Source organism: Notamacropus eugenii, chromosome 6, assembly GCF_028372415.1.
Source record: "Notamacropus eugenii isolate mMacEug1 chromosome 6, mMacEug1.pri_v2, whole genome shotgun sequence".
NCBI lineage: Eukaryota > Metazoa > Chordata > Mammalia > Diprotodontia > Macropodidae > Notamacropus > Notamacropus eugenii.
In genome coordinates, this window is record NC_092877.1 from 309,148,239 (window position 1) to 309,163,879 (window position 15,641).

Sequence of the window (15,641 nt, forward strand, 5' to 3'; positions counted from 1 at the left end):
GTCTCTTTTACTACAATGTAGGAAAACCTAGTTTGGTTGGTTCCTTACATCCAGCACATGTCTCAAGACCAGGCTGTCAGAGTTCATTTTCATGAACCCAGAGACATTTTAGATAATCAGCAGAAGGCTGACAGCTCCCTAATTTCTATCAAGGTATTTTCCACATTTCCTCTACATTATTAGTACCATTTCCATATTTAATCTAATAAAGCTGGATTTGACTGATGTTCAAAACAATTAAGGATCCCAATGAGATGCAAACAACTAGTTTATGGTGGCTACTTTTTAATGGTTGTCTGAATGTTTGCCATACAGAAATTTGAATATATATATATATATTTGATCAGACAATAGAAATAAAGCATATATTAATATTTTTTACATTTGTGGAATTTCAACAACATATTATGGCAAAGCACGATATTTTTAAGGAACAAATGAATTTTCAAAAAAGAGAAATTCTAATAATATCTGACATCCCACTTTTTAATTAGCAATTGATCCAAAGTATCATATACCATACAAAATAATAGAACACAATGTTGTAAACCAACCCAGGTCTCTTTTGCCATGAAATGTCATATGTTCCTAACCAAGCTCTCATACCCGTACGGAAAGGAATTTAAATGGTGATACTGATAGCCTTCTAATTTCTTTGATAGATATTTCATTTATTTTGGAATAATGGGGTTTTATATCTGTGGAATGCAGTAGGATTCAAAAGAATTTTTTGGACAGAAATATGTGCTGTTAATTACATAAAGCTTAATAATTAAGCAGGAGGACAAAGTTCATTTTCTTAAAATATATATTTTAATAAACCCATTTCCTCTGAGGAATTCTATACTGATGGGTTTATTAATACATAAAAGACAACTTTGGCATGTCTTCTGAAGTGATTTCTAACACAAAAAATGAGAGATCAATTAACTCCATTCTCTCTAGGATTAGTCTATAAATGTGTAGATTATTCTCATAAAAATTACTTCAGTGGGAGAATAGGTATATAGATTGGTAGCAATTGATGTTCTTTGACGTAGATTTTTTGATATTAATAAAGTTCCCATATTTTCTCCCATGCCTTTGATATCTCTCCCTCCTTCAAATACCTTTAAAATTGATTCCTCAATTCCCTCAAAATGGTGTCATCTTTACCATGGACCTACTCTGCCTTCATTTGATCTAGTTGTTTTGTTGTTCCCATCTGTGTTTTCTTCAGGGCATTTTTACTTACTGTATTAGTAACACAGGCTTGTGAAGTTAAGAGTCCAAATGTGGGCAACTGATAATCCTCGATGATGAAAAGTTGATTTAAGACACTTAATATTGTCCAAAGGGCAATAGATAGATATATAACTGGCACAAAAAGGATGCAATGGATTATATACATGAAGTTACAACACAGAAATAGTGTAAAAAATGCTTTAAAATGTGATTTAAAAGTTGGGCTCGTCATATAGCAAGCACAAGGAATAAGTGATGATCAATCTAGTTGCTCTGTTTGTATCCTTGTGATTTCAGGTTAACTCAAGGAATCCATTAGCATAATGTGTATACACCTTATTGAATTTATAGGAGGATATTAATAAGAGTGATAGACAGTGATGGTTGCATTGTAAACTCCCACTACTAGAGAATAGAACAGTTGAAGCACATTTACATTGGAACATTGGCAGTAGCAGGATGGATGGTACGTTAACTAACCAAATACATATAGATTAACATATAAACATATGTTACATTATTATTTTGTAACATATGCAACTGTATAACTCTGTGTGTGTATCTCAATGAAAGATTCATTGTAATGTCTTTTAGTGGCATGGAGCTGGTCCTTAATTTTCCAGGTCTAATATGGCAGAAGTAAAGCCCTTGTAAAGTTCAAATAAGCTAGAAAGGCTTTGACCAACAGCTTGGATGGAACAGGGTTCTGTTGTTGTTCTCTTGGGTCTAGTCTAGAGAAATTCAGAGAGACATGAAGAGATTGAGTCTAGTGATGACAGCTTTGTCCATAGGGGTGGCCATGGAAAGATTACTGACACTAATGAAATGACATATCCCTGAAGAATTCAGACAAAAGTACATACAAATGATACATACATTCTATGCCATTTCTTAGGACCACGTTATTGTCAGCAATAATGCTACAGTCCAAGTACGCCTACTGTATGTTTTTATTGATTTTTGGGTTAAACTACAATTTAGAGACTTTTGAGATCAAAGTGTTATATGATCCACAGCCCTATATAATTATTATTACAAATCCTGTTTGAAAGATATATGTAAATATGTGTACATATTTACACATATATGTGTGTACATATACATACATACACATGCATGCATACGTACATATATATAATATATACAGATATACATTGCAAAAATCAGTTTGGTATCATTGAAAGTCATTTCATTTCCCCAGTGGAATATATCAGGTCTCCTTTGTTCCTATTACATTCTCATCCCAGCTCAGTATCCAAAAGCTCTACCTGTCCAAGGTAGATTTTAATCAGTCAATTAAAATCGATCATTCACTCACTCAGCTACTTATTATAATATGAATTATATGAATTCTTCATCTGCTTAATTTATCCCTGGGAGGATTATTAGGGCAATTGCTTTTGAGTGATCATGCATCTCAGGGAGAAGGATTCGTAGTTTTTTGGATTTTGATGTAGTCAGTACAATGTCATCCAGGAGTCAGGGTATTGTGGCATCTATCGTAACAATTAAAAAGAACAAGCCAGGCTACTGGATAGAGCATTACACTTAGAGTCAGGAAGCTTGAGTGAAATGAAAAATTTTACTACATGTGTGATACTGGCCAAGTCACTTAAGGTTGAAAGGTTATTTCAGCCCTAGTTTCCTCACCTGCAAGACAGAAGTAATTGTAGTACCTACTTTACACAGTTATTTTGAGAATCTCAAGAGGTATCTACATCTTTATTTATATCCATATCATTTATAGATATGTGTCTCTATATAATACCCATTTATACATGTTTGTAAATGAATATATATGGGTATATATCTTTTACTTGACAAAAGTCAAAGATCTCTATAATTGTTAGCTATTATTATTACCCATGAGGAATCTTTCTTTCATTTGTATTTTGTACAATACTTCTCCTATAACACTGGAAATGTATACTAAATTCTTCACCAGGATGCTTCAATGTGATATGTAGGTGATATTGAGTGCATCTCAGTAAAGGATAAACACAGAGAGGTACTATCAAGTCAGAAACATTTTAGAACAGGGCTTGACAATTTCATGTGTGTATGTATGCATTCATTCATTCATTTATATAAATCCAGAGGCCAGCCTAGAAAATTTAGGAAAGACTCAGTTCTTGATGATGAACATTTTTGCTCATGAAACGACTTTCTAAAGCATGAAAAGCTAACATCTGGGTTAGTAAAAGGAGTACTTCATCAATGCAGTCACAAATTTTGATAAATTTAAATACTTATATTTCATTTGAGGCACTCATTATGACCATCACATTCAATATAACTTCAGTGGAATAAGTGCTTTTTAGATTTTATGCAGATAATTTTGGTTTTTGGGTATCATTAAAAAAAATTAAAGATAAGTATTCTATTTCTAAAATGTGATGAAAAGGCCATTACAATTATATTAGTTCTTGGATTATTAAACTGGCTCTTTAGAGACTTATAAAAGAGATGCTGGTGGCTATAGGAGAAACTGGCCTAGAAAGCCTATACCTTGAATCTCTAAGGTCAGGTAGACATATGCATTTTATTAAAAACATTTCAAAATTAAAAGTCATTAGCTGCATCACCTGACCAAAGTCTCTCTGATTTTAACACGGACTGGCATGACTTAGTATGCTCAGTTTGCAAAAGAAAGACCCCCTATATAATGTATTTCATCAAAAGCTTTCAAAGGTAGAGTGCTAGTCAGTAATAGAGCAGAAACAGGAACTCCTAAATCCCAAAATCATAGACTGGGGCTTGATTCACTTGTCTGGATTCAGTGATCCTAGGCATCACTGAGGCTGCTAAAAGAAGGGGGAGCCTAAGGCTAAAATGCAAATGAAAAACACTTTGGGTTGAATAATCATTAGAGACTCTACGTAGGCATATGCCCCTGAACATGATGCATTCCAATTCTATCTGCCCACAACTCAGTAGCATCACCCTGCTGAAGGCTGGTTCCTTTCTATTTGCTTATAGTTCCCAGGTGAGCTTTTGGGATTTGTTCTGTAGTACACCTTCATCCTCCCTCCTGGCCAAGTTCCGAGATCTTGCCATTCAGAGAAAATGTTCCCTTTTATCACAGTTTCCTACTTCTATCTTCTCACCTATATGTATTTCCCTTTATTACATAATTGTGATTTAAAGGAGCTGGGAGGAAGACACATCAGCAACAGATCCAGACTGTGTCTCTGTGATCTCACTTTCATTTCCCTAATGGTTCCATTGTAATTAGATTTGCAAAAGCAGCAAAAGGTCTCATTTTGAATGGCAACAGCTGTTGACATCAACATTATATTGAATAATTTACTGGTTTAATTTTAGCTGCAAAACAATAAAACTCTCTTGTGGATGATTATTTTAGCAAGCAAAGTTGCCTCTCCCTTCCCCCCATCCTCTGGTGACTCTTCCTCCCTTTCCAAAGGTACCAGTTGTTCTCCATGAAACATTTTAACTCAAGTAGAATGCACACTCACATAACACACTCCATGCTAGCATCCATTTATCGTTTCTGAGCTTCTTCAATGAAATGCTTCTTCAGGACCGTTTCAGTCTCCGCAGGTCTCTGTCCCAGTACACGTTAATCAGCGAACTGACAAAAGTAGCTTGGCTGAACTGAACTTGAATGGCAGGGTTTTTATTACTCCACCTTATAAGGACTGCCACTGAGGAAAACAGCTTAAGGTCTTGATGCTTATCCCATAGGATATGGTTGAAACCCCTCAAAATGGATGTCTTTCCTCTGGCAGTAGATGATGCTAGTTGCTTAGCTTCTGCAATATCCCCTTACCAGCTGGTCATTAAGCTCACACAGAAGTTCTTGATGGATTCTCACACTTACCTGCCAGAGATAATGTGTCCACAATAGCAGGAGGAGGACTTTGTATTATAGCTCAGGGAAAGAAGAAAAAAAAACCTTTCGGTTCTGGTATAAATTGGTTTTAGAAGGAAACAGGGAAAAGGCACTACTAAAGATAAAATGTCCTATAAGCTATTGTCTTTGAATAGGTGAGTGAAATTCATTCTCCAAATTTTCTTTTTATAATTTTTTTCATGTATATATATATTTTTCTTTTTTCTGCTTCTTTGGAAGTGCTTTTGTGGTCAATCTCCTCATTGTCTTTCTGGATCTTTGTCCCCTATTTGGAGTTCAAGAAAATTCCTTAAACAAAGCTCAGATAGGGCTATGTCTTCAGTCTCCCCAAAAAGAAATAACATATATTCTTCAGCAAGTGTGTGGGAACCTGATAATCATTGTAAAATTAATCTCATTGACTAAATAAGAAAAGAGACACATCTTTAAACTTTTATCACTAAAAAATAATTCAAGGTTATATGATAATATGAGATTAAAATTGTCTTTAAATAATATATGTGTCTGGGTCAATTTATTTTTTAAATTTCTGTTTTGGCAGGTTTCTTGACAAAGTTTTGTCAAGTTTCATCCCCTCTTGTCCTGAAGGAGCTGATCAAAGCTCTAGATCAAAGGGACAGTTCTTCACTTTAAAATATCTATAACCAAAAAAGGAAAATGTATCCTTTTGCCAAGATTTGTCAAAAAATCAACATTACAGAAATATTATTGTTGATTCTCAGAACTGGAAAGGAACTTGGAAGCCCTTGAATTTCAAACCCATCTGAAGAATAATTAAATGAATCTAATGCCATTTTTTCCATTTTATATTACATCTGTCCTCTTAAACCACTAATTAAATTATGTATATATATTATATAAAATTAAAAAAACACAACTATTGTATAATGAAGAACAATTCTATCACAGTCTTGAAAGTTTCAAGTTGTTCTGGATCTACATTGATTTTCTTGGAATGAAAAATAAGTTGATGTAATATCTTACTTCAATGGCTCTTTAAACTCAAAGCATCAGACATAAAATAATAATGGGTCTAAGGTGAAAAGCCTTGCAAAATAAGTAGAAAGTGTTTCTTGTTGTCAATTTAAAGCCTCTAAATTCTGATCTTCTACATTTACAAGTCAAAATTTGTCTTTTGGGAAAACTTACCCTTGGGTGCAGTTTGGGTGACAGGGGTGGCATTCATGGTCCTGGTCAGCATATTTGAATATAAAACTATTGGCCCCCTGTAATCCATCAGGACATTTTTCCACACAGTTTGGGCCATCTTTAAAATGAGAACACTTAGTGCAGTTATCTGGTCCCTGCAAATGAGAGGAGAAAGAAAAATGGATGAGCTTTATTCTGAATTTACTACTGGAAGCTGGCTTGCTAGGATTACATTGGGCATTGTATCCTCTAAGACACTGGAATACATTTCCAAAATAATGACTGTGGATTTAGCTATATGAAAACAATTAATTCTAATGAAAGACACAGATAATTCTTGAAATGCAAACATGACCTTTACAGGAAAACACACACACACACACACACGCACACACATGCACACACGCGCAGCCAGTTTTGTTTTGGGGATACTGACATTTGTTTTTCTTCATTAACATCAACATTTCTTGGATCTACCTTATGGACACAAATTTAGCTTCTCTTCTCATAAATTTTCCCTATTTCGCCTCCAGTGTTAATGGACTAGATTGGCAAGTGATCAATTCAGTGGGCTGAGGAATAAGAGCACTTCCTGTGCATGATAATTTGACAATAACAACATCTGGTAATACCCCATTGGTTCAGAGGCCATTTCAATCACCATTATTATAACTTTGAAATGGAAAGTAAGAACTCTGACAACCGTTGCTACAACATTCAAATGGAAACTGGTTCCTTTTGTATAATACGTTAAATATTAATAATGAATGAAAAAATCACAAAAAAGAAATAAGCATTCAGCATGCTTCAAACGCTGTGCTAAATGCTGACAATGTAAAGAGAAGAGCAAGGTAGTCCCTGTTATCTAGGAGCTCACGTTTTAATCAGAGAAGACAAAACACTGAAGTTTTGGCTTCATGTCATGTAGAAAGGCTCTTTGGTTCTTGGGTTCAACATCAAAGGAGATGGTAATGAAATTTCTTCAGTGTTATTTCAATTGAGGAGAAAAACCTATGAGTTGAACCATTTCACGGTGCCAAGAATTTGGTGTTGAGAATTCTCTTTTCCAGGTCTTCAGGAGCTGTGGCTAATGAGGAAGCAGAGAACGTAGCCCCTGAATAGGTAGATAGAAGGCCTCACTTCCATAAAGTCTTTTGGAATTTGAAGCTCTAAACAACTTGGACCCTTCTTAGCTTGTGGGTTCTCTTACACTTCACTCTCATGAATTCTATGATCCAATTACATTAGAATGCTTACTGTTTTCTCACACATGACACTTAGTCTCTTGTTTGAACTGGCTGTCCACCATGCCTGGAATGCTCTCGCTTCTATTCTTTTTCTCCTGAATAGCTCTTACTTCCCTTCAACAAACAACTGGAATCCCATCCTCTGTAGGAGATCTTTCCTAGTCTCCCAAGTAGCTAGTGCCCTACCTCTATGAAATTACCTTCCATTGACTGTATATTATCTTGTACGTATGTAGCTATTTACATGTTATCTACATCAGTAGAATGAGAGTTCCTTGAGCATAAAGACAAATTTTACTTTTATATCTTCAGCGTTTGGTACAGTGACTGAGTAGTAGGCACTAATAATTGATTGATTTGTTGACCGGAAAGAAAGAATAGTGGAACTCTTCTTTACAAGGGTAGCTTCACTGAATAATTGTTGCCAGGGCTGGGCTGAAAGAAGAGACAGTGGTTGGGGTAGGATGCAGGTGCTGTTATTTCCAGGGCTCTCAGAAACATCAAGCAACAAGTCATCTTTGTGATTGTATCTATTAGATGTTCCTAGAATCTCATTGTATGCATGGGACAAACCTTTTCAGAAAAAACGGTCCTTAAAGCAAACTAGTCTTTGTATTCTGGCATGGACTTAGGGCCCACTACCTACTATCCACAGAGGATTGTCCTCCTCTGAATGATCTCCATTTTACCAATATTGTTTCTAAGATGTGACATGTAGAAGTGAGCACATACTCAAGATGCCAAGATGCAGTCTGAACTAGCCTTTCAGCAGGACTATCAGCTCTCTAATATGGATACTATACTTCTCTTACTACAGCCTAAATTTGCATTAGCTTTGTTGGGACTGATACTGAGCTTGCTAGCCAGTAAAATCTTCAGATTTCTTTCACATAAACTATTTTATAGTCATGCTGCTCTCTTGGGCCAAATTCTATTTTTGTCCAAAAATGCTAATGTGAGCTTGGCTTAATTTAAGAGAAGTATAGATGCCAAGTATTAGCAGGTAATAGCCCTGAGGCAGTCTACCCTGATCATATCATATTTGAAATACTATGTTCAGTTCTGTACACTGTATTTTAGAAAGGATAATGATTAGACAGATAGCTTATAGAGAAAGGCAATTAGAATGGCAAAGAGTTGTAAATCCATACCACACAAAAGATAGCTGAAGAAACTGAAAATGTTTAGAATGGAAAATATATGTCACCTGTCTTCTGGTATTTGAAAGGATATCATACAGAAGAGAGAATGAACTTATTCAGTTTGCCCTCCAAGGAGGAAAACCAGGAGTTAGAGGTTGTAAAAAGAATAAAATAAAACGCAAATGTAATCTTGATGTAAGTGGGAAGTGTTTATGTAACAATAAGAGCTATCCAAAAGTGTTGGAGGCTATATTAAAAAGTAATGGGTCATATCTTCTAAAACTGAATGGGTGATCACTTAGTGCTGGATGCTTGTAATGAAGATTCTTTGAGGGAATGGGTTACATATAAAATATATGTTATTATATATACATATAAAATATAATTAATGAATATAGTATTTCATCTATTGCATTCATTACACATTTTATTTTTATATTATATAATTGGGTGTATCATATTTATTATATGTATAATATCACATCATTATAATATTATTTATTATATTAACAATGGGGTATGTTCATTATGTTGTATTATATGTAATATAAATAGATGCTGAAGTTTCCTCATTGAGATTTTGTAATTTCTGATCTTTATTTATAAAGCAAAATTTTCCACTGTCTCTACCACTTTGTAAATAAGGTTATAGACTACATCAGTGTTGACTTTCTGTCATGTCTGTGTACTTGTTAAAAGATCTAGTGGGGTTTGTTTAATTCAAATAGTTTGGGTGCTTTTTTTTTTTTCAGTCTCTGTGATGGTAATTACTTTGTATCAGTTATTTCTTGGAAATGATAATGTCTGGAAGTGGCAAGAGGATTTCAAACTTCCCAAAGAACCTGACTTTAAGCTCTCCTTTGTCTACACCCAGTTGCTTCCCATGGAAGACGAATTAATCCAGTCAAGACCTGAATAACTCCCTCCCACTGATTCTCCCAAACATCTTCTAGTCTCCACTTGATAGCCTCTAATAAGGAGAAACTCCTTCTGCACTAAGGCAGTTCATTCAATTTTACAAAGCCCAAAAGGTCAAAAAGCTTTTACCTTATCTGAAAAAAAAGTCTGTCACTATAACTTCCACACATTAATTGCATATGACGATTTGATTTTTGGGAGGGAGGGGTGAATGGACCTGTGATGTCATCAGTATGGGGTACTCAAAATGTGGAAATTACTTCCACTAATGATAATTGGTAACTCCTCAGTTACTTACTATTTTCCAAAGCTATATTATTTTCCAAATATTATAACTGCCTGAGATATTGAGAGGTTAAGTGTGCAAGGTCAGAAAGACAGAATTTCTACTCTACTATATCAAAATTTCTTCTGTGAATTGTATAAGATACTAGATTTCCCAGCATTTTCTTGGTATAGTCTTTATTCCTCTCTACTCTCTTGTAGTTCTTTTGCATTTTCTAACTCTGACACAAAGCAAAATGATTTTTAAAACTTGAAGGAAGAAACAGGGCCTCTTAAAATATGGAATTTTTAAAAATTCTTTTTAGTATTCAATACTCACTTCCATAAGATTTTGAGTTCCAAATTTTCTCCCCCTCCTCCCATACCCCACTCCAAGACAACACGTAATTTGGTATAGGCTGTACATATACATTCCTATTGAACCTATTTTCACATTAGTCATGCTATAAAGAATTAAAACCAATGGGAGAAACCATAAGAAAGAAGAGCAAGAGAGAGAGAGAGAGAGAGAGAGAGAGAGAGAGCAAATAGCAAGCTTCAATCTTTATTCAGACTCCATAGTTATTTTTCTGGATGTGGATAGCATCTTCTATCATGAGTCTTTTGGTGTTGTCTTAGATCCTTGCATTGTTAAGAAGAAATAAGTCTATTAAAGTTAGTCATTGCACATTGTGGCTGCTACTGTATACAATGTTCTCCTGGTTCTGCTCATGTCACTCAGCACCAGTTCATTCAAGTCATTTCAGGTTTTTCTGAAGTCTGTCAGCCCATAATTTATTATAGCAAAATAGTATTCCACTATTATATTACATCCATACACCACCACTTGTTCAGCCATTCTCCAACTGATGGGCATCCCTCAATTTCCAATTCTTTGCCACCAAAAAAGTCTGCTATCAATATTTTCGTACATGTGGATGCTTTTCCCATTTGTATGATATCTATGGACACAGACCTAGAAGTGGTTTTGCTGGGTTAAAATACGGAATTTGAATTGTTGTCCTTCCTACCATTACACTGAAAGTCCCATATAGCATGGCTCAAACCTTTTCTAGCTTTATCACATTACCACCATTCCCAAACTCTGCATTCTGGCTGATATAGCCTCCTTCAAAATTTTCATATATAATATTCCAACTTCTATCTCTAAACCTTTGTAAAGGTGATGCCCCATGGCTTGAACACATCACACTGTACCAAGATCTCTCAGAATTCCTAATTTCTTCCAAAGCTCAAGTATGATCCTCCTTCTCACTCTCTCTCAACAATTGTGGACCAAGTCCCTTCAGACCACTATCACTCCCACTCCCCACTCCCCATTTCCCACCAAGCCCTACAGCAGTCACAAGGCAGCCAACTCAATGAATCTCTGACCTTCTGATATACCCTTAGGACCTCCAGTTCCTTCCATCCTCCCTATAGCTGAATGCTAATGTGTTTTGTCTTCCCCAATTTTATACATACATACATACATATATATATATATATATATATATATATATATATATATATATATATATATATATATATACATATATATGTATATATATATGGTGTATAATGAAATGGGGGACTGAACCTTAGGGATCTTCAACTATGCATAATACAGTACCACCTGGTGGTGCCAACCCTCATGGAGACTTGAAATTTCTGATTATAGAAACATTTGGTACTGTGAGATGTAGGGATTCTGCCCCCAGTTCAAAGTGTGTATAGGAATCCTTTAAACATTTCCTGATCACTTACTATGTGATGACGAAAAGCCTCTTGGTTGGCAGCTAAACCAAAGTTCAGTTTGTTATAGGGGCACAAATAAAAGAATATTATCTTTTCCTTTTGAGAGAGTAATAGTAAGTGGTTTAAGCCGTGGCGGGGGGAAGGGGGGCGGTGGGAAGAGAGAGAGACAGAGAGACAGAGAGAGAGAGAGAGAGATGGAGGACAAGAGGGAGGAAGACGGGGATCACACAGTAGGTGCTGCGACTGGCTGCCTTATATCATTACTTTGTCTGGATGTGAATGCACAATACCCCTTGTTTCTCTAGTCTCTCTTTTTTGAATTTCTTTATGGATCCTAAGTGAATTGGTATTAGAAATAGACAAGACTAGCTCATAACTCTGTAAGTTTCTAAACAATAAGAGGTCTACAAACTAGAATCAATAGCAGTCAGCTATAATCCAAAGCAGCTGAGCCAGCTCTGAAAAGTAACATACTTGATTCAACACAACGGTAAATTTATCTCATAGCCCAAACACCATCCTTAAAGCAAAGGAGAGACTGCTCAATTGAACTCAGTAATGAACTTGGTAGAAGAAACATGACAATTGCTTTGAGTTTGAACCTACTCTTGTCACTGACAAACTTGTAGATGAATATATGCCTCTTATTTCAGAAAGTTTGAGTCTCGGCAAATTTTGTTGTCATTGTTCAGTTGTGTCCAATTTTTCATGACCCCATTTGGGGTTTTCTTGGCAAAGATAATGGAGTAGTTTGCCACTTCCTTTTCTAACTCATTTTACAGATGATGAAACTGAGGCAAATAGGGTCAATTGACTTGCCTGTGATCGTACAGCTAGGAAATGTCTGAGGCCAGATTTGAACTCAGAAAGATGAGTCTTGTTCATTCCAAGTCTGATACTCAATCCACTGCACCATCTAGCTGCCCTTAGTAGTAAAACTAACCCATAGTTTTAGGAATGCCTAGTCTGTGAATGCTAATAACTATTCACCAGGAAGAGACTGCTAATGATGACTTCTTATCTCCTACCCAAAACGTACAGTTTTCATGCTTCCCATTTGAACACCTGCTCTTGGGCAGTTTTGCACATATTGTTGCCTATTAAAAGAAATCATTTACTGCACAAGTACCCACAGCAGTGCAGCTAATTTATCCTACAAGACAATCAACTTGCTGATGTCTTCTTACTGGGCTTGGGGGAAAGAAAGGCTTACTATGAGTCAATTGGGCTTTTCTGTTCTAGATTAAGAATTATATAACATAAAGATGAACCAGCTGGGTAAAAGAAACAAATGCAATACAGGCATTAAACTCAAAAATTCTATTTGCATTTGAGCTTTAAATATGATCAGGTAAAGTCTGTTCTGTCCTCCTTGTTTCTAAAGTATGTGATTCAGATAAACATGATTTTTTTAAAGCATAAATGGATTTGTAAACATGACAAAATTCAACAAATGATAAAAAAAAAGTCAAAGAAAAAGAAAACTGACTTCCCATTTCATTACCATAAAAAAGGAATTTAAAGAAATTCAGATGGCTATAGTTTTGATTTTACACACTTAAACTTTGATCATTTTCAACTTAAACCCCCAAAGTACCTAAGTGTTTTGAATGAACTGATAAACATGATGAGTGAAAATGGAAGTGGAGACAATATCTTTTCTTATCTCTGACTCCAGGCCACCTCTTAACTCAAAAATCTAGATCACCATCTGAGGACTGGCTGAAAGCCAGAAGCTATAGACTGCATATCTCTAAGTGAAGAAATACTATTTCTCTCTGATAAGTAAGTAAGACCTGTATCTGAAAAGGATTTAGAAAACTATTTTTCTCTTGTCTCTCAACTTTTTTTTCCTCTTTTATAGTTTTGCCTCCCTCTCTGTCTCTTGGTTTCTATGATCCAGATGTATCTATGCATCATACGACAAATGAATATACCACAGTTTAGCACCACAGCTAAGGTTAGCAGACCACATAGTGACCCCTCCCTTCCTATCACTTCTCACCAGCCTGGCTTATAAAAAGTCCTTACCCCTTCCTGAGGCACTTACCAATCAACAAACATTTTAAAGCATTTACTATGCTCCAGGAGTTATGCTAATTAGCTACATTACAAATACTGGCATAAAGATAGCTAGTCTTCCCTCCCAAGGAACATCCATTCTAATGGAAGAAGAAAAAGCATAAAAAAGGAAAATGAAAAGAGTATGTGGATGAAAGAGGGATCCTAGATAAAAAGACAAGGCTAGGTCTAGTGCCTTCCTTACAGGGAGGTAGCAGCAAGAACCAACCAAGAAGTTTTAGAGGCTGCAGGATGGACAGTTACTCACACTGTGCCAATTGTAGGCTGGAATGAGCTTCCAGGATGAAGAGAGTTCTTGAACATGGTGCAGAAAGTCTGGAATGTACTCCAGTGAGGTGCTGGGTTCATAGAATGATAACCTTAGAGACAGAACAGACTACAGAGTCACTCACTATGCCAATTGAGGAAGCCAAAACCCACAGAGAGTGACTTGTCCAAGGTTACACAGTTATGAAGTGGTAGAAGTGGAATTTGAATTCAGATCATGGGTTCAGCACTCTTTCCATCGAATGTGTGATTTAGAAAATGGGGTTCCTTTTCAGGGTGTTATATGTAACTTGAAGGATTAAAACAAAAAAACCCCAACAGAAACAAAGTCTGTGGTTTGGTTGAAACATCTTCCATTGGGTAAATGACCTTTGAGAATTCCCTCTCAGAGCTGTCTCCTTAGGCAGAGTTGTGCCCCACACAACGTTATGAAAGCAATAAGGTCATAAATGAATACATCTTAGAGGCCTTTGAGTACAACTCCCTCAGTTTTACAGATGAGTTATCTAAGGCATAGAGAAATTAACTTATCTTGCCCACTGTGACATAAATATGTTTGAGGCTGGATTTCAATTCATATCTTCGTGAATATATCTGATACTATGTACTCAACCTCCTTAACTGCCTACTTATCAATCAATAAAATAAACCAAAGAAAAGCAATAGGTTGTCTTTCACACATATTAGTAATACTTAGAGGGATAAACAAACCAAGCATGTAAAACTAGTAAAAAGGGTAGAGAACAGTGGGCTATGGAAGGGCGCAGAGGCATGAGCTACCACTGCTAATGTTAGTTGTGCTTTCCCATAATCCATGGGATTGTCAATCTCACAAGGAATCTGAAAGAAACACTGCATTGTACCTCTGCCATCAATAGAAACAAATATGGCATCCATGCTGCTTCAGAACTGTCTCTTTCTTTGACCATGAAAACTCGGAATAAAATGGGAGGGGACAGAAAACACATCAGTTTATGATCAGAACTTTCTGTTCTCTAGATTGACTGCTTTGACTTCCCAGTCCTCCCGGGATCTACTTTGGTAGATCACTCAAGACCTTTGATTCCCTGGACTCAAGCCACAACCTGATGAGACCATCAAACTTGCCTTTCCACAGTAGTTTTGTTCTGATCTTCCAATACCCCCACAACTGGAACACCTGTGCTCCTAACCCTGATCTGACTAGTTACATCTATCTTAACGATTTTTGTGCTGGGGCATGATGAACTTGAGATTTTTTAAGCAAATCCTCTCTTAAACTGTCCAGGATTTACTACATAATGTCCGAGAATTCCAAGCCCATGGACACTAAAACAATAAACTTGGTTACTTCTTGTGATATTGTAGTAGCAATGATCGTAATAAAACCTACTGTTGTTTGCTTAAATTCAGTTCAGTTGTGCTAGAGGACAGGGAAAAGAGAGGTTAAGATAGTAAGATAGGGCCCCTGCCTCAAAGAGCTTAAATTCTAGGATTTGGAGAAGAATAATACATAGGAGCAAATACACACAATGTAAAAAAGAAATTCTCCCAAAAGTCTATGAGGATTCTTTCTTCTTCTCCTTGAATATTTCTGTCACACAACTAGTCTGTTTTTAATGGGAATCAGTGAGTCTAAAGTCCCACCACCTAAAGATCATAAATTGCAGATAGGTAGAAGATTTATTAAGCACCTACTATATGTGAAACACTCTAATTTCTAAAGATACAAAGAAA

General features: G+C 36.0%; 1 protein-coding gene across 1 annotated transcript in view; it reads right to left on the bottom strand.

Moving 5' to 3' along the window:
• The window catches only part of ERBB4 (erb-b2 receptor tyrosine kinase 4), a 1,360,303-nt gene that overhangs the window by 327,331 nt on the left and 1,017,331 nt on the right, over nt 1–15,641 (bottom strand). The window contains exon 15 of the mRNA XM_072617476.1: nt 6,248–6,402. Within this exon, the coding sequence (XP_072473577.1) occupies nt 6,248–6,402 (155 nt within the window). The remainder of the gene's footprint in view (nt 1–6,247; nt 6,403–15,641) is intronic.